General features: G+C 41.1%; 1 protein-coding gene across 3 annotated transcripts in view; it reads right to left on the bottom strand.

Annotated features, from left to right (window-relative positions):
* ANKRD12 (ankyrin repeat domain 12) overlaps window positions 1–20,875 on the bottom strand; it is a 134,533-nt gene that overhangs the window by 16,130 nt on the left and 97,528 nt on the right. For all 3 annotated transcript variants that reach the window (XM_075920968.2, XM_006117461.5, XM_014570674.4), the window contains 2 exons: window positions 20,664–20,811; window positions 1,801–6,515 (listed from right to left, as the gene is read on the bottom strand). In XM_075920968.2, the coding sequence (XP_075777083.2) occupies window positions 1,801–6,515; window positions 20,664–20,811 (4,863 nt within the window). The remainder of the gene's footprint in view (window positions 1–1,800; window positions 6,516–20,663; window positions 20,812–20,875) is intronic.

Here is a 20,875-nt window from a genome sequence, read left to right as displayed (position 1 = left end):
CACCTTTTCAACTGCCTCAATTTCTTCTTCTGAGCCACAAAGCCAATTCTCACTTACTAGTACCTCTTGTTCTTTATCCTCTCTTTCTCTGGGAGCCTCTGTGCATTCCCAGTTGTGGGAGAACAGTGAGCAGTACTGTTCAAGCAAAGTCAGGAATTCTCAATGCAAAATAGACCATCTCTCAAATTCAGCACTGTAGTGTGACCCCCAGTCTGAAGAGTAGATAGTGACTTGGTGAAAGCATGCATCAAACTCCCAGTGGCCACTGTACACACTTCCACCGTGGGTACCTGCCTAAGAAATCTCACAGAAGATGCAATAGCTCTTGAATTTTTCCAGCACTGAGGAAAAGATAGCAGTAGTGACTGTTGGTTTTAAGAGAACTTATAAGGGTCTTAAGGCAGATGCAGCTACTACAAGTACTGTCTTGTCACATATCTTGGCTATGGCACATGGAAGGGCCTCAGGTGTTATACACTAGGGGTATGTCTATACTACCACCCTAGTTCGAACTAGGGTTGTTAATGTAGGCAACCGAAGTTGCAAATGAAGCCCGGGATTTAAATATCCCGGGCTTCATTTGCATCTTGCCGGGCGCCGCCATTTTTAAAGCCCCAGGCTTCATTTGCAACTTCGGTTGCCTACATTAACCACCCTAGTTCGAACTAGGGTGGTAATGTAGACATACCCTAAGTAATTAAATCTCCAGTCAAGGTTTGTGACGGTGTTATTTCCAGAGCTAATGAAAGAGTTTACTTTTTCTTGCATCTATACTGCAACTGTGCTAACCCAGGGCTTTGGACACACGACACCAGGACCCTCCAGGGTCCAAGCTCAAGTTGAGGCTCATGATCTGATGCCTATTGCTTTGCAGCATAGATGCAAAGGCCTTGGGACCTGGAAATCAGCCATTAGTATCCCACAGTTTCCTGGGACAACTTCCTTAGTCCTCTCAGTTGCAACAATCTGCAATCCATCCTACTGAAAATGGAAGCTGCTCCTCTTTGCAAATGGTAGTAGCTCAAGTCAGTGTTAACCCATTTTCTTCTGAGCACTGATGTGCAAGCACACTACCACAGAGCCTCCTAGGTCTACTCTCCACTGAAAACCCATCATGCTTTTTGCAAAGTGAGCTATTTCAAAATTCATATTTTCCCAGTTTGCATCAGGGCTACAGTAGCCACATTTTGGGGGAGGAAAGAGTAGTAGGCACTATGGGATATGATTAGTTTGAAACGGGTCTGCTCACTGAAGCAACTGGGGAAGGTGCATTCCTTTACACAGCCGTGGGTGCTCAACATCTCAAGAAGGTGGTACTTTCATTCACTAGAAGACACCGCTTCAAAGAACCAGCTTCTCATAAATTTGTCACAAGAGGGCAATCCCAAAAGTAGGAAAGGACACAGGTAATCAAAAAAGAAAATATTATTTTAGTATGGATTTCACTTAATAGGGAATTTTAAAACTCGGAGAATGCTTTTAAATAACTGAGAAACATTTTTCTGTGAACACATATTACATATAACTTCCATGCATTATTCTGTTATGGGGGTTGCTGCAATATCACAGCTCATTGTTTATGCAGAGGAAATCATGTGCACTCAAAGGTAGTACTCACAATACCATTAATCAACATTGGTAAACTTATGCTTTTCAGCAAATGTTCTCTACTCAACATACCAGAAACAAGGATACATTTTTCAAGTGTGACCAAAGTGAACTGACAAGAATATGAAAATTGTACAGTGAGCTGAAAACATGCTATTCATTGAATACACATCAAAAAATCTTGTTACTTACAGTTGGAATGCATATCTTGCTCAAGGGGTTGCCATCCAGTAGGTATGATCCATTGAAGGTCACATATTCATCATAATACTGAGGTGCCTGAGGAATAACACTACATAATAATTTACGTTTCTCTTCTATTTTTTTTCTTATATGCAAATATTCAAAATATGGATTTGCTCTCTCTGAACTGTATGGCTGAATCTCTTCAAGTTTTAGAGAATCTACAATAGCTGCCAGTGACTGCTGGGTTTTTTCCTTAGCTTGCAGTAAAGAGGGATTTACTTGTACAGGCTGAGGCACACGTGACACTTTTCTTTTGCGTGGGTGGTGTACTTGAGCATCATCTTCCTCAATTAATCTTATCCTTCCTTTTATAGATGATGATGATTCGGAGTCTTTTTCTGATGTGTGCGCGCAACCAATAGGGCTCTGTTTACATTGACTAGCAAGCATATTTGCTCTATTTCTAGTAATTCTTTGGGGAATTTCTTGCTGTTCTGTTTTATGATCTTCAACAGTTTCTTCTACTTCTAGTTTAACCAATGGCCTGTATTTAAGAACTAATTCTTGTGGAGTTTGCTGTGAATTATCTTCCAAATTAGACAATGGGTACTGTGGTGGATCATGTGTCGACATATTTTCTCTGTCATCTACAGTGCAATAATTTTTACTAGATGATTCATTTATAATTTCTTTTGTTATTCCCACATTTATTTCACATAGATCATTGTCAGCTTTACTATTATCTACACATGTTGAAATCAAATTTTCTAGTTGGGCTTTTTTATTTTGGGTTTCTTGAGTGTTAGCTGTGCTATCATCTACTTCATCAGCTTGAGAGTTCTTATAAACAATTTTATTGAATGCATAAGAATTTGTATTTAGTTGTGAACAAGCATCATTTGCAGTAAAATCCTTTTCTGGCAGTAATGTAGATAGAGCATGAGAGCCTCCAAAATTTTCTGAAATATCCTTAGAGATAGTTTCAGGATATACAGTGATAAGTACACTGGCCTTTTTAATGTTTGGTGGGGACGAAGTGTTTTCAGCTTCTCTTGTGCTATTGGTGTCTGTGTCCAAAACAGAATTGGTAGTTTGAAGTACAGTTTGTTGCTGTTGTACAAAAATCGGTTCTTGATTGCCAGTACCTGGTAAAGATATGTGTTTAGACATGCACTCTATATTTGGGAGAGGCTGGATATGCAAAGAGCAGGGAGACTGTGAAGGCAGAAATGATGCAGATTCCTGAAAACTGGGATTTTCCACAAGTTCAGTGTGCTGAGGTAAAAATTCAGACAGCTTCTGCTCTTTTAATGTCCTGTTTTCAGAATCATGCAGTGCTACAACAGTACCAGTATCTTGCTCTGGCACTCCATAACCTGAGCAGTTGAAACCATTACTTATTGAATTAAGTTTGTCAGAAGGCACATCCCATGGTTTAGTTACTTGATTCAGACCACTCTGACTACATGGCTCTAGATGCATATGAATTTCTTCGGAAGGACTCAATTGAGTAGTATTTTTTATATTTGTATCCAATGTAACATGCTTGCTGCTACCAGTTTTAGTCGGAGAAGATGTAAAATTAGAATGTAAACCCAACATACTATTTTGAAAATTCCTTTCAGGCAAACTACAATAAGCTATTTCTGGTTTGGGAGAAGTGCAAATATGATTTGGAACTGCTAATAAAACACTATTTTCTTCAGATGTTCGAGTCTGTTTTGTATGTTCAGAAATAACAGTAGGCATACTGCATCTTCGCACTTCTACAACAGGTCTACAGTCATTTAAAACCACTTTAACATCTTCAACAGAAGCTGATCTAATGTAGGCTGGTGGAAGTCTGTTTGCAAAAGGAGGTTTAATTCGCTCTGGCAACTCTGCTATGCTATCAGTCTCCCTTTCAAGAAGGGCCGGTGATTTGGCCAAAAACGGTGATTGTGAAAAGGACATTTGGGAATCAGAACCTTCTAGCATAAAGTCTGAATCATATTCAATTATGGGTCTTGGCGTAGTTACTGTGGTATGGCAAGAATCTTCTGAACTAGCAACTGAAATCATGGACACTGACCTGGAGCTTAGACCTGTCTTTTCACTTTCTGATTTAGGAGATCTATTTAAGTTATCTAACACTAAAGATGACTTTCCAGCATTTGTGAAATTTTTTGTGTCTACAGATTGGGATCTACTAGTTGTAGCATCTTTCAGCTGCTTCTCCTTCATGTAAATATCTGACAATTCTGAGCTCTTTGAACGAATCAGCTCTTTGTTTTTAGATTCAGTTAGTGAATGCTTTGTTTTTTCTTTATCTTTTATTTTGTTAAGTTCTAAACAGGACCGATTCCTTAATCTTTCCTTCTCTTTTTGTTTTATTTTTTCTTTATGTTTCTTGTGCCATTGTTCAATTTCCAGATCTTTAAGGCTAAGCATTCTTTCAAAGCTAGTTTGCATTAAATCATCATTCACTAATCTCTTTTCTTTAGGTCGAGTATCTTTTGGTGCTAATGGTGGTTTAGGTTTAAGTTTTTCAGATTCAAGTTTTAGTTTAGAACAATTATTTTGCTGCATTTTATCTTTGTATTTGTCTCGTTCTTTATATCGATCTATATCTTTATCCTTTTTATCTTTCTCTCTACCATCAGGAGTTTTCAGCAATTCATCTTTTGGTTTCTCTTTCAAGGACAAAAATTTTTCATGTAATGCTTTACTACCTTCTGTGATATTACATTTCTTCTCTTCTTGCACGTGCTTTGCGTTTGCTACTGTTAAGCTGTCTTTATCTCTGGCCTTTTCCTTTTTCTCAACCTCCTTTTCTTTGTCTTTATTTTTGCCTTTTTCAGTTTTACTAATCTCACTTTCTTTTTCTGATAGTTTGAATTTTTTCTCAATGCAATATTTTTCCTTGCTTTCAGGCACATGTCTGTCTTTGTCAATCTTTTCTTTGTCATGTTTTTTATCAACTTTTTCTTTGCTTCTTTCTTTGTCATCAAGTTTTTTACTAGCGATACAATTTTTTAGCTTATCGTTTTCTTTATGACATTTGTCTACTTGCTGGGAATTTGTCTTTTCTTTTGCTTTTTCTATGCCTTCATTTAGTTCTGCTTTCTCCTTCTCTGGCTTATCATGTTTTATCTTTTTCTCTTTATCTACATTTTTCCTTTCCACTTTCTCAATGTCCTTTTCTTTAACTGAGATTCGCTTCTCAGCTTTTTCTTTATTTTCTTTGATGTTTTTCTCTTGTTTTTCAGTATCTGCTTCTTTTTCTACTAAATTCATATTAGCTGGTTCATCTTTAAAACCTACACCTGAACAAAACAATTCTGTTTCTTTATCTGCGAACATGTTCTCTTTTTCTTCTTTTGTATCTTTCACTTTTTCATCCTTACATAATTTTTCATTTTCCTTTCTGTTTTTCTCTCTCTCTCTCTCATCTTTAAAATTTCTCTCTTTCTGGATGTGTTTTTCTTTTACAGATTTATCTTCCTTTACTATAGTTCTTTCCAGCTTTGTTTTTTTCTCTGAAGAAAGAGATTCATGGTCAATATTTAGCAATATATCTTCAGGTTCATCACTTTTAAAAAAATTCTCTTTCCAAAATTCTCTGTCAAATTCAATATTTCTTTGTACCTCTTTAGCACTATCTTTGTGTTTGTGTTTTTCCTTTTCCCCATCCTGTTCTTTTTTGTGCTTGTCCTTTTCTCTCTCTTTATGCTTCAATTTATGCTTTTTAAGTGTTTTACCTTCCTTGTCGATCTTTTTCAGCATACATTCTGAATTCTCAAATGCTGAACTATTTTCATCCTCTTTCATTTTAGGACTAGATTTTTCACCAAATTCTAAGTGAAAATCTTTATGATGCTTGCTTTTTTCTTTGTGTTTGCAAGACTTGCCACTAGAGCTTTCCATTAGATAGTCAGAATCTGTATTATGATCATATTTAACTACTTCAGACTGTAATGATATTTCAGAACCTCCTGGTGATAAGCATGTTTTAGTGTTTTCTTGCTTTAGTGGTGTTGACTGCTTTTCACTTAAACCACAGGGATGTTTAGGAGATTTGCTAGCAGTGATATGAAAAAAGGGTAATGAAGAATCTTCTTTAGGGCTAAAAGACTTCCTAAACGTCTCCTCCTCTCTAGCTTTGTCTAAAGAATCTAGTCCAGAACTAACTACATTTGTTAATCTAGTATTTTCCTTTTCTTGCTTTAGTTCTTGATTCTCTTTATTTTTGCTCTGATTTTTTAGCTTCCTTTTAACTTTTCCTTTTTGCTTGTGATCATTTGAAACAAATTCTTTTTTCATTTTTATATCAGAGTTAGGAGTTTCTGTGATAGAACAAGGAGGAGAGACCATCTTTTTATCTTGAAGAATTTCTTCATCTGAACTTTCAGAACTTGAGTACAAAACTCTAGATGGTTTCTGTTTTTTACTTTTAAATGATTTTGGAAAAACAACTTTTTCCTGTTTCACAAACATATTATTCTTTTCTATTTCAGACTCATCCTCTTTTTTTAGATCCTTTCTAAGAATACGTCTGTCCTCAATCATTTTTATTTCATCATCTTCATCATCTTTAAACTCATATTCATCAAGAGCCGATGAAAGTGGTGCCTTAGTAGGGACCACCTGCTTGCTGTCATTGACTAGAGATTCTTTTTCTGCTTCAGAATCAACATTCCCATCTACACTGGAAGGATTTACAGATGGAGTCTCTTCAGAATCTAGATTAAGAAAATAAAAACAAAGAAAATAATGAAGATATTGAATATAATTTGTTTTCTTACAGTTAGTGATAGCTCTAAATAATATTGTAAATGTTTTGAATATAAATGTGTATGGATAAATCATTCATTATTACAGAGAAAGTCTTTACATTACAAAATAAGTTTACAGTCACACAGTAGTTTTATAAAAAGAGTGTATAAAATAACACTTCTTCCAGAATTCACCAGTACTTTTACGATACTGTTACATACACTAGACCTCAAAACTCAGTGGTTTTGACATAGTAGTGTGACCTAACCAGACATCTCTTACATATACAAACTTAAATCCAAACAAAAACCATTTTTTCCACATTGAATAAGATTAACTATGGTAAATCTACAGCTTTCAAACACACAAAATAAATGAGAAAAAAGAGCAAGAGTATAACATACGTTAGGAAACACTTTTAGTATATAGCATATAACAACTGGCAGTATATTTGTGACGTCAATAAAATCAGAGTAATATTATTTTAAATCTTCTACAGTTTGGTGAGTAAAACGTGATATACTAGTTTTATGCATTAGTTTTTCACCTCTGTTGAACTAGGACTAAATTCTGATTTAATTCGGTAAGAATGTGTAAGTCTCACCTAAATCTCAATCTATCACAAAATTGCGACTTATGGCTTGTCTACATGTGGAGTTTAGACCACAGAAACTCAAGTTATTCTGATGTAAAAAGGTCTGTAATTTATTACAGGACCCTAACTCTGCATCAGTTATACTAAAGTCCTCTTTCAAGGTTTGCTAAGATACAAGTTGAGTTAGTCAGCCTACTGTTCATTTGCATGCAATGCTGCCATGCACTACTTTGGCAGTCTTCCAACCTCTATCCCACACTGCTTTTGTACCTTTGTTACTTATCTGTTTACCTGCATGCTTTTCACTGTCTGGGGGGTCAAGATGAACAGATGGCCTTCTTCCCTGTTTAAAAATTGGCAGAGCGCCAGAATTTGCCTACTTACTCTATATTCAAATATATCAGCATTGCTCCAGAACCCTTACAACAAGCCTTGAGCAGCTGCTTAGAACTGTGCAAAGAGCTCAGATCTCGTCACCATCTGAGGATACACATTGATGCAGCAAGCTATTGTGGCCAGTCACCAGAACAAAGATCTGTTTGAGGACACTACTGTGCTTTGCTGACCAGTGCCAGATTAAAAGCAAACAGCTCCAGAAAATTTACATTGAAACCAGGGATGCCTGGAAACAGGTAAGACATAGAATATAATGTCATTTCTTTGAGGAGTTGGACAGGATTTTGAACTATGACACCATTACTGAACTCTGGAAGGGTATGTACCCTGCTTCCCACCTTTTCCCAGGGGCCTGCCTCCTCCCCAGTCACTACTGATGAAAAACAAGAAGTGTCATTACAGGAAGAACATGAGGAGGGTAGTAAAAAGCTCTCCCTGCAAAGCTAAGATTTCTCTGAGACTCAAAACCTTGCAACTAGCTATGTAAGAAGTCCAACCCCTGCCCAGATACCCAAGCAGATAAAAGAGGCAGCTCCTAGAGGGGGCACCGTAGCATGTAAGTATACATCTTTACAGTGTATTTTTCTATTCTGCTGTCCGATCTGCAATTCCAGGTGCTCCATGATCACAGCTGTTTTTGGCAGATAGGAGCTAGGAGCCTCACTATCTCCAGCTCTTGTCTTCCTCCATTCCTTGCAACACACAATCTGTTCTCTCCTCTTCCCTTCCCCAAGTTTTTAAAATGGTGGTTTGTCTGGCCAGACAATCTATTTCTGTCTAATATTAAAGCCCTAACCATTGACTGAAGCACATTCCATCGAGGGTACATACCCCTCTACCTATTTTTCCTTTCCTTTCCTGCCTCTATCCTGAGGTCTTAGGTCCATTTGTCCTAATGAAGCATGGGATACGCTCACTTTTGATTCTGGACATACAACACTCCAGTCATCTGAAGAAGTGGGCTGTGCCCACAAAAGCTCATGATGCCATCTACATGTTTAGTTAGTCTTTAAAATGCTACCATACTATTTGTTGTTGTTGTAAGTTTATCCTCTACAGACTAACTCGACTACCCTCTGAAGCTAACGTTACAATAGCAGACAAAGACCTTAATCAGAAGGAATTCCCCATTGTGCTAGGCACCCTTGGGATATGTAAATATATGTAATAGGGGTCTGAGATGACTGTACATCAGTGGGTAAGGGATCTAGCCAGAATACTCATTGCCATTACTCTTTAAACAAGTTTTTCCCCTTTGTCCTGGCAGCCTTGGAAAATGGTTGTACTGAACAGTGCCTTGTTTTGTCTTTGCACTTGTCTGTAAAAACATTTTCAGGGTTGAAGCGCTTTCACCCTCCCTAAAAGCTGCTGATTAAGATAGTAGGTAATGCTGATTCAACAAAAACAGTAAACAAACAGGGACGAGTATAATTGTATTTATCACCTACTTACTAATATTCATTTTATGGGCACTAACATTACCAAATAAGGTTTTAGGAAAAGTAGTGATAGACATGTGAATTATCATACTAAAATAGATAAAAGAGTGTGATTGGCACCAGGTTGTTGCCACTCAGGACATTGTGTTGAATGTCAGCGATAAACGTGCTTGGGCAATAAAGTGGTTCCATTTACCCCATCCGCTCCTGGGTCGCCTGTTTCTTCTCTAATAGACACCATACAAACCATTAAGGCGGCCCACTTCCTGCTCCAAAGATCTCAATGTAATCCTTATAATGCCATATGGCAGGCAAATATCAGTATTCTCATTTTACAGATATATGAACTGAAGCACAGTATCCAAACAGAGAATGGTCCCATGGGTGGTTGGTGAAGGCATGGCTGGGGGAGGTAAGTCCCCAGCCCTGCCCCTTCTTATGAAGCCTCACCCCACAGGGAGGCAGGGCAGCATGCCATGTGCACACTCCCCCTGCCAGCTACAGAGAAAGGAAGGAAGCAGGTGTGTATGTGTTTGCATCAGCCTTGCTAGTCCCAGAGGAGGGCGTGGTGCACAACCCCGCACAGCCCCACCTCTCCAGTCCTGGAGGACATGGGTGCTCCATGTGACGCGGCCTCTCTAGTCCCAGGGAGGGAGGCGAGCATGTGGCATGGCCCCAACCTCCTCAGCCCCAGAGAAGGTTGGAGGGCATGCGCTGCAGGGCATGGCGCAGCCTCCCCAGCCCTGGAGGAGAGCGTGCCACATGACCTGGTCCACCTTTCCTCTCCAGCCACAGAACACTGGGAGGGTGGGCCCTGGGGGCAGCAACACTCCACCCTAGAATGCCTATAGCAGGCATTCTAGGGTGGAGTGTGGATGGGGCTATGCATTGCAGTTTGGGAAGGCAGAGCCTTTTTCCACCTTACATACCAGACGCCCATGAGGTCCCTTAAAAAGCATATATACAAACTCTAAATAAACAAAACACAGTTTTTCCCCCTCAACTTTAAAGTGTGGATTTGTTTCAGTGTTTGGTTTTAGTTATTTTCCTGTGAGAAATGCAACTCAGTCATTGTAGTGTTGTCTCTCAGAGCCTTCTGAAAAATAACTAGCCTTTAAACAGAGGTGAAAAGGATCTGAAAGTGTCAGTTTCATTCACGTTTAAAGTCAGTTTCTAATTCATTATTATTTGTAATAGGGCAAAACTCCTAGTGCCCTAGGCCACAGCAATATAAACTTAGAGGGCCTTTCCCTAGGAGGATGTTTCCAAAAGTTAAATGATCTATTCCAAGCATGGTGAATAGCAAAAAGCAAACAACATAGGAGGTATCTGAGCCTCTAGCCATCATCTTTGGAAAATCATGGGAGACACGAGAGATTCCAGAAGACTGGAAAAGGGCAAATATAGTGCCCATTTATAAAAAGGAAAATAAGAACAACCCAGGAAACTACAGACCAGTTAATTTAACTTCTGTGCCAGGGAAGATAATGGAGCAAGTAATTAAGGAAATCATCTGTAAACACTTGGAAGGTGATAAAATGATAGGCAACAGCTAGCATGGATTGGTAAAAAACAAATCATGTCACAGCAATCTGATAGCTTTCTTTGATAGGATAACGAGTCTTGTGGATAAGGGAGAAGCGGTGGATGTGGTATACCTAGACTTTAGTAAGGCGTTTGATATGGTCTTGCATTATATTCTTATCAATAAACTAGGCAAATACAACCTTGATGGGGCTACTATAAGGTGGGTGCGTAACTGGCTGGATAACCGTACTCAGAGAGTAGTTATTAATGGTTCACAATCCTGCTGGAAAGGTATAACAAGTGGGGTTCCACAGGGGTCTGTTCTGGGACAGGATCTGTTCAATATCTTCATCAAAGATTTAGATATTGGCTTAGAAAGTACATTTATTAAGTTTGCAGATGATACCAAGCTGGTAGGGGTTGCGACTAATCTGGAGGATAGGGTCATAATTCAAAATGATCTGGACAAATTGGAGAAATGGTCTGAGGTAAACAGGATGAAGTTTAATAAAGACAAATGCTAAGTGCTCCACTTAGGAAGGAACAGTCAGTTTCACACATACAGAATGGGAAGCAACGGTCTAGAAAGGAGTACGGCAGAAAGGTATCTAGGGGTTATAATGGACCACAAGCTGAATATGAGTCAGCAGTGTGATGCTGTTGCAAAAAAAGCAAACATGATTCTGGGATGCATTAACAGGTGTGTTGTGAGCAAGACACGAGAAGTCACTCTTCCGCTCTACTCTGCACTAGTTAGGCCTCAGTTGGAGTATTTTCTCCAGTTCTGGACACCGCATTTCAAGAAAGATTTGGAGAAATTGGAGAGGGTCCAGAGAAGAGCAACAAGAATGATTAAAGGTCTAGAGAACCCAATTGGTTCTAGTTTAGAAAATTGGGTTTTAGTTTAGAAAAAAAGAGACGACTGAGGGGGGACATGATAGCTGTTTTCAGGTATCTAAAAGAGTGTCATAAGGAGGAGGGAGAAAACTTGTTCAATTTGGCATCTGAGGATAGAACAAGAAGCAATGGGCTTAAACTGCAGCAAGGGAGGTTTAGGTTAGACATTAGGAAAAAGTTCCTAACTGTCAGGGTGGTCAAACACTGGAATAAATTGCCCAGGGAGGTTGTGGAATCTCCATCTGTGGAGATATTTAAGAGTAGGTTAGATAAATGTCTATCAGGGATGGTCTAGACAGTATTTGGTGTTGCCATGAGGGCAGGGGACTGGAGTCGATGACCTCTCGAAGTCCCTTCCAGTCCTAGCATTGTATGCTCATGACATTTACTATCTTTGAGGTTCCCCCAAGCCTGGGAAGAATCTCAAAGAAAAAAATCAGAAATACATTTTAAAATTCTATCATAATCTTTCTGGAATATGAACAAAAACTTATTTTTCCTTCTACAACCCCAGAGCATATCTAGCAGACACACCCTCAAAGACTGGCCTTTATCAACAGCTGAGGCTATGTCTAGATTGCAGGCTTCTTTTGGAAGAAGCTTTTCCAGAAGAGAGCTTCCGAAAAAACTTCTTCCAAAAGCGAGCGTCTACACAGCAAAAGCGCATTGAAAAAAACTATCTGATTTTTGGAAAGATAATGTCCATTCAGTGTGGATGCTCTCTCGCATTTAAAGCTGTGATTACTATGCATGGAGGGGCCACCAGGGCACCTGTACTTTTTCCTCTTCTTTTGAAAGAACTCCCTCTTCTCCAACCACACACGCCTTTTTCCGAACGAGCTCTTTCGGAAAAAGGCTTTTTCCTAGTAGAAAGAGGTTTACCAATGTCGGAAAAATTCTTCCGTTCTTTCAATTTTTTTCCGAAAGAACGTGATTGCAGTGTGGATGTAAATTAAGCACGTTTTTTAAAAAAAACGCTCAGTGTAGACATACCTTGAGCACCTGGATAACCTTAGAGGAAAGAAACAGAACACAGGATAAAATGTTTCCAGATCTCATTGCAGGCAACCACCAAAATGAAAACAATGTAGAGAAATGGAAGTTGTATTTGAGGTTGGAGAGGGAAAAATCACAGAATTATCCAAAGAGAACATTGCAGTATCCAAACAGTGTTGTCATGACAAAAGACACAGTGGAAAAAAGAGAGGGATGTGCAGAGACAACCGAGAAAAACACTCTGCTACAGAGCATGCTGCTAGCAGGCACTTAGACAATCTAATGCTCTCAATCAGGACACAGCCATCTTCTGCAGCCCTTGGACAATATGAGATATGCGAACACCAGCATATATTCCCTGCTGCACCCCTGCAGTCATGCTTCAAGAGACCATCCACCTCCCCAGCCTAAGCTCTGGACAGTGAAAACAATTGCATCTGGGAACCCAGCTTTTAGAGCTATCTAACCTTTCTGATTTATAACCCTGACATTGAACCCCATAAAGGTACAAAAACAAGAGGCAGAGATAAGGCCTGTGAATCAGAGCTCCTCCACCCGTTGCTGGAGTCAGCTCTCCACTTCACCGTGTCACTTTAAAACAAAAATGAAACACAGTTTTAATTAAAGTTGTACTTCTATTATATCATAACTTCGTTGCTTAATAAGAAAAAGTATTAATGACAATACATTTTACACAAAAATCTAAACTGAGCATAAGTTTTTTTTACTAAAATAAGGTGAAATGTGTGCTCATGTGCCTCTCGTATCATACTATTGAAGAGATTGCAATGCTCACAATCCATTTGTCCCCATAATAAAAGCTGCACAATTTAAATACTCTGAGCCTTAGGCCTGAAAGTAAAAACAACAGGCATCTTTGACAGTTATCCTGGCTGTTCCTATTTTCCAATGGATGCCTTGATGAATGTTCAAACTGCTGAGCAACTCTCTGTATCTCAGCCTCTCACCTCACAAATATCTTGCAAAATACAATATGCAGCTATAATCTCAAGCAAGTTTTTTCCCCCGCAGCATTCAACCTCGTCCATAAATAGTGGCATTCCTTTCAGATGCCCAAATGTACACTCAACTGACATTTTGCAACAACTGAGGCAAATTTAACTAATAGCTCTTTCCTTCCGTTCAAGTGGCATCAGAGGGTACGTCTACAAAGCAGTGTTGTATAATAAAGAGCATGTCTACACTACAAGTCTTTATTTTGAAACAACAACAAGCTGAAGGACTTCCTACTCAGACTCCTGTAGCCCTCATTTTACGAGGAGTAAGGAAAGTCAAAGGAAGAGTGTTCTTCCTTGGACTTCCTGCTGTGCAGACAGCGCCAAAAAACCAAATTAGCTATTTCGACTTCAGCCACACAATTGACATGGCTGAAGTTATGTAGCTTATTTCAACTTTAGCCCTGCTGTGTAGTCGTACCCTAAGTGAACATCTACAATAGAATAAAAGACCTGTAGCATGAATGCAGCTGTTTTGGATCCGCTGACTTGCAAGATCCCAGAGATTGGGCTCCAGCCCATGCTCAAACAGCCTCATACCCACCTGTGCTGCAGCGGCCCTTTCGGTGGCTGCAGCAGCCCTTTCGGAGGCTGCAGCAACTGTCCTATGGACGAGACAAGTGGGCTGTGCCCACAAAAGCTCATGATACCATCTACATATTTTGTTTGTCTTTAAATTGCTAACAGACGAGTCGTTGTTTAAGTTTTTCCTGTTACAGACTAACTCGGCTACCCCTCTGAAGCTTTTCCCATATGAGTGCTAGCCACAAGGCCCAGGAGAGCCTGGGGCATTACCAGGGGACCCAGCACAGGTTGGCAGTAGGTGTTGCCCCTCTCCCCACTCACTGCAGCAGTGGGAGCTGCAGGAAGCAGAACAACTCAGCAGTCTCCTCCACTCCACCACCATCTCCAAGTTGGGTCATTCTGCTTCACCACAGCAACAGGAAGAAGAGCGACCTAGACACAGCCCTCTCCAGTCTCCTCCCCTGAGGGAGGTCTTCAGGGAAAAGGTGCAATGGGAGCAGGGCAGGAGTGGAAAGAGGTGGGGTGGGACCTCAGGCAAAGGTGAAGGTAGGTCCTACCATTCCTCTAGGTATACATACCAATTTTACATCCCTACAATCTGAGCCCTGAGAGTCCAAGTCAGTTGACTTAGGCCAACCGTGGTGTTTAATTGCTATATAGATGTATCCTGAACTGCTTCTTTAATCAGGGGAGCAGAAGATAAGCTGGTCTCCCTAGGGCAGTGTTTCTTAAAACTGTGGTCCGTGGCACATTGGTGTGCCACGGAGAACAACAGAATTCAAAATGGCTGCCCTTAAAGGGGCAGGCGACTTTTTTTTAATTTGCTCAATAAATTTTCTCCGACCCTTCTCCCCCAAACCTTTTTTCCCCCTCTTTCAACAAAAAAATCCTTGGTGTTCCTCATTTAAAAAAAAATAAAAATTGGGTGTTCCTCGGTCTTACAGTTTAAGAAACACTGCCCTAGGATGACTAGAGTAATTACCACATCATTATATCCAAAGTGATTCCGGGGGCAAATTCTCTTTTATTCATTAAAGTACACAGAGCTGAGTTTTGAAAGATACTAGCACTGTTGTAAATCTTCCATGGTAGTCACCAAGTTCTGGGAAGACCAGGGTGAAATATCCTGTTCTGTTTATCAACTCTGGTCCTTCACTTCAGGTGGGGGGCAAACAATAGCCATGTGTCCCATTAATGGCTCCAATACATTCTGGGGATCACATGCATGTAAATCCACATATAACCTCCTGATCGTTACCAAACTTTATAATTCACTGCAACAGTACATTATGCAATCCCTGCATGACAGTGGCCCCAACAGTCAATCCATCTATACCAAACTGACTTGCTATGGACTAGGAAACTGGTCACTCTGGCATGTTACTAACTGCAACGGCAACCCACTACTCAATGGCTGTGTCTAGACTGGCAAGTTTTTCCGCAAAAGCAGCTGCTTTTGTGGAAAAACTTGCCAGCTGTCTATACTGGCCGCTTGAATTTTTGCAAGAACACTGACTGCCTACTGTCTGAAATCAGTGCTTCTTGCGGAAATACTATGCTGCTCCCGTTTGGGCAAAAGTCCTTTTGCGCAAAGCTTTTGCACAAAAGGGCCAGTGTAGATAACTCAGATTTGTTTTGCGCAAAAAAGCCCCGATTGCGAAAATGGCGATTGGGGCTTTTTTGCGGAAAAGCGCGTCTAGATTGGCACGGACGCTTTTCCGCAAAAAGTGCTTTTGGAGAAAAGCGTCCGTGCCAATCTAGACGCTCTTTTCCGCAAATGCTTTTAACGGAAAAGTTTTCCGTTAAAACCATTTGCGGAAAATCATGCCAGTCTAGACGTGGCCAATGTGTATGGGGCACCACACATCGGCATGCTATTGTTGCAGCAGTTTCAGGCTACTTCTGCACTGATTTAAAAAAAGGCTGCTTGTGTTATCCTAAAGTTCTCTTGCAACTGATGGTCATTCCCAGTCTTCAGAACAATCCTCTCCCACCAATCCATGCTGATTTCCTTAGGCCAGAACAGTGCTGCACTGTGTGAAGCTGATTTACACACAGTTCCTGCAGTAGCAGTTACTTGGTGTCATCCTCTTCTTCCTTCCTTCTCTGCTACTGTAGCTACTGTTTGAGATGTTGCTACTGCAATATCATATATTGGTGGTGCTGAAGATGGAAGTCCAAAAGTGAAACCACCCAGTTTTAAGAGCTTAGATAATTGTGTATTCACAATTGCCAGCATAGCACTGTTGGATCCATGCTGACCAACAGCAATTAAAAAATAGTATTAGCCCACCAAGAAAGAGATGAAACATTAGAATCCCAGAATTTCTTTGGTGGGGGGCCAGGAGAGGGGCAAATTGCAGTGGCAGGGACCCAGTTCCAGTGTCTGTTGATTTCTTGTCTTCCTCAGGTGGGAAGTGTGATGTCGCGTTGCGGTTTCCCCGTCTCCTGCACCCCCGTAGCAGCACGAACAGACTTCACCAGCCAGTAGAATAGAGGGAGTTTATTTCTTCTCCAGGATACAGCACAGCACAGATGTAATCTGGTTACAGGGCAGGCCTAGGATGTCTCAGCCCCCCTTGAGATGGGGGAGACTGGGCCCCTAAATTCCAGCCCCTTCCCTAGGCTGTCTCCTCCATGATCCCAGACAGAAACTAACCAACCATCCCTTCCAGCCCTGCCCCCCAGCCAGGGGCCGCATTCCACCTTCTTTTGTTCCTCTCCCTGGGAGGTAACCGGTAGAACAGGTTACCTCCCTGTCCCATCAGCTACTCGGCTGGGCCGTGGTACAGACAGCAGTCAGTGGGGGTCACCCACAGCCCAAGCCTAGCAACCAGCAAGGTACCCACACTACATCACAGGAAGTCTTGCCTCTCTCTTACCCACACAATGCTTAAGCCAATTTGCCAGGAGCTGAGGGTATGTCTACACTACCCCGCTAGTTCGAACTAGCGGGGTAATGTATGCATACCGCACTTGCTAATGAAGCCCGGGATTTGAATTTCCCGGGCTTCATTAGCATAAGCGGGGAGCCGCCATTTTTAAATCCCCGCTGCTTCGAACCCCGTGCAGCGCGGCTACACGGGGCTCGAACTAGGTAGTTCGGACTAGGTTCCTATTCCGAACTACCGTTACTCCTCGTGAAACGAGGTGTACCGGTAGTTCGGAATAGGCACCCTAGTCCGAACTACCTAGTTCGAGCCCCATGTAGCCGCGCTGCACGGGGTTCGAAGCAGCGGGGATTTAAAAATGGCGGCTCCCCGCTTATGCTAATGAAGCCCGGGAAATCCAAATCCCGGGCTTCATTAGCAAGTGCAGTATGCATACATTACCCTCCTAGTTCGAACTAGGAGGGTAGTGTAGACATACCCTGAGTACTTGGCATTTGTCTGTTCCCCTAAAACTTCTGTCATTCTGCTTCACGGGACCTCTGCTTATGAGGGCTCTATAACAGAATACATCTCTATTACAATAATTTTTGTACAAAGTATGTCTTTAAGTTATCATTAGAAAACTTCTAATCTGCTGGCCAGTACTACACCCTGATAAAATGTGTGAGGCAATTCCTCCGTATGGTGTTAACAACACACATTCCAAACCCCAGAGCCCTACTCAAACAGAAGATGGCAAAAAGGTCTGTCCTAAAGAAAGCAATGTGTGCTCTGCTTAAATTGCATTGTAGGAGTGAACAGAGTCATGAAGCAGAAAGGGATGACAAAGGTAGTTCAACCAGGTGAAAAAAACACCAGGGAGCCACAGACTGTTTGGCTCCTTGCTCTCAAACGGAAATATTTAAGACAGGGACTGTTACTATAAAAAGGAGGGACAAACACCTCAAGGATCCTCCTCTCTCTCCGTGAGGATCGCATTCACTACACCTTAGGAGACAAGTAGGTATTGAATTCGGGGGGAGGGGGAGTCCTGACCTAAGAGTTTGGCTAAGTAATCTGATGGATCATGTGAAGAGAAACTGCCTGAATTTAATATAGTTTGCTAAATTAGGCATTATACAAAAACATCTTTATTTTCCTTGTAACCATTTCTGGCATTTAGGCCTCATTATTTGTATTCACTTACAATTTCTCTCTTTGTAGTTAATTAACTTACTTTACTGTTTTATCTAATTCAGCGTGTTTAAGCAGAAATATCCTAATAATTAGTTGAGATAGTAAGCTATCACGTTATTGTAGCCAGACAGACCAACCCCCCATATCATCCATCTTATTTGCCTCTCTGAAGCATACAGGGCAGAGGAGGAGCAGTAAAATCAGCATAGTCTATGCTGGCTCATCTGATCCTGAGAAGCTGAAAAAACAGATACGTGGAGAGAGAGAGCAATTAAGGCAATCAGTATAGCCATTAAGCTTTGATCTGCTTTGATGCAAGATCAGGATATGCGAGTGTGCCTGGCTGGCACCCATGTTGATACGAACACACAGTCCCTGGGAGAGGAATCCCCCACTGAGAAAAGAATGCCCAGTACTTCCAATTTAGTTATCTCTCTTACAAGTGTAAATTAAGTTCACAACTCCCTTGTAAGAACTGGTCTCACAAAAGACAGACCAGCCCCATTTGGCATGACAAATAAGAAAGAGAAATACGTGACCCCATGAGTATAAAAGATGGGTCCAGCACACACTCACTTTGAGTGTCATTCTACCCTCTACCTGCTGGTCGGGTTAGGTGTTTGACCTCCCGAGGTTCTATGGGGACGCCCACCTCATATTTTCGTCTTTCCTAGGAATTGAGGGACCAGCCCTGGCCTGACATGCTGGAGTCGAGAGGCACAGAAGGGGGTAAAAATTGTACCTGGATGTGGTCCTCTGTCTTAAGTGTACACATAGAAAGAGTAAGCTGTTACTTGGTACCATTATTTCTATTTTTCTATCTTTATCTTCTTTGTAACCATTTTTAAGATCTATATTTTGCTAGTAGTTAAGAAATAGAACAATAGCCATTGCAACCATATGATTTATAAGCTTCCTCAAATAAACCTGTGGCTGTTTAAGTTTTAACCTGACTCCTTCAGTTGCTGTAATAGAACCAAGCACAATTTAAAAGAACTTCAGCCGGTCATACACGGACAGATATAGGGAGAGCTTGGGCGTTTGGACTTGTGTCACACCCAGGTGGCAAAATCCGTTGGGGCGCTTCTCAGCCTCCCCGAGGCTGCCCGCTGCGAAGGAATTATGAATTCTAGCAGCTGAAATCACACACACACACACACACACACACACACACACACACACACACACACACACACACACACACACACACTGCCCTGACCGTCGGCTGACAGTTATTCCCTTAAAGAAATAATGGCCTTAAATATATACTGTCCATAAGAGAGATGGGCAGTATAGGATATACGTGTCTGGGGGAAAATATGGGGCTGGGTGGTTAGTTAGATCACTTGGCAATATAACCAAGGCTAATAGAGATAGAGCATACCTTAAGTCAGGGTGGGGAACCTTTTTTGGGTTGGAGGCCACTGACCCACAGAAAAATCATTCAGGGGCTGCACACAAGTGAGAAGCAAAAAAAGCCCAAAACACAAAAAAAACCCAGCCCCTTCCCTCCCCATGCCCTCACTGACAAGCAGAAAGACACTCTCTACAATCCTCTTGCACTCTAAAGCCTAGGGCAGCCCAGGCTAGCAGATTTTGTGTGCTCCAGCCATGTGATGTGGCAGTGGCGGGGCTGGAGCACGAGCAGAAATTTCTCAATGCTGGGGGGGGAGGGGACGGGGGAGCCCTGAGCCTTGTGGGCCAGATCCCGACAAGCTGAGGGGCTGCATCCAGCGCCCAGCCTTTAAGTTACAAAATCAGGGTGTGGCTTGCATGCTGGAAGACTGTGAGCAGTCCAGGTGGAAGCCACTTTAGCAAGGTATTTTAAGGCATCCAAGGTTCCAGGGCAAAGGTGTCATAGCCTACCACTGAGCTGGACTATACACTGCTCTATTCCTGGATGGACTTCAAGCCTTTTATGATCTACAGAAACTTAGCCAGGTTCCTCTGTACCAACTATTTAGTCAAAGTTCTGCCTTGTTTCAACAGCTGCTGAGGTATTCTTCACAAAAGTGCATCAGGGACAACCTGAGAGAATTCCCTCTTGGAAATTTGAGAGCCTATACATTCCATTGCATTCCATATCAGAATTTGGCACAATTAATCATTGTCATGTAAATGGATATGTTGGAACAATGAAAAGGGAAGCTTGCGGTAATTTAAAAGGTTTGAAGGTGTGTGCACAGTTAATCACCACAACTACTCTTAAAATTCATTTTGTACATCTTACAGCATGTTACATTTGACATTATGAGAATCACAGGACAGAAAACCATTCTTTTTTTGGCAATGTTACCTCTGAAATCCTCTGCTATTGAGAAATAGCATAACTTGTATGGAACAGGTTGTTCTAACAACAGATTTACTCTAGGTTCAAGACTGATGTTTTACATACAAATTAAAGAAATGATAGATGCTTTCCCCAAGGAGTTTATAGTCTAAATTATACATAATACAGAAAGAAAACAACAATCATGGCAGGGGAAGTACAGTGCATGGGAGGAACAATAAAGAAAGATGAAGGGATAAGCTTGTCACAAATATTTTTATGAGTTACTTTTTAAATTATTAAAAAAATATTCTTTTCTCAAAAATAAAAGAGGCTATATATCATGCATTTTTCAAGCACTGAACAATTAAGGTTTAGCTCTCTAACCTGAGCAACTATCTTCATCATCAGAAATAGGCACTTCCTTTTTCAGGAGCAATTCCAGTTCTTCTGTTTCTGCTACATCAACTGGTCTCTCCCCATGTTTGTTGGCTTGAAATGGATTTCCACCATGTCGAAGCAGCAGCTTCACAATCTGCAACATGAGAACTCGTTTTTTTAATTTTGCAAGAGCTAAGAAGTGACCCCACCACCACAAA

This window comes from Pelodiscus sinensis, chromosome 2, assembly GCF_052426305.1.
Source record: "Pelodiscus sinensis isolate ZL-2025 chromosome 2, ASM5242630v1, whole genome shotgun sequence".
Taxonomy (NCBI): Eukaryota; Metazoa; Chordata; order Testudines; family Trionychidae; genus Pelodiscus; species Pelodiscus sinensis.
This window is presented reverse-complemented; position numbering and strand designations above follow the sequence as displayed.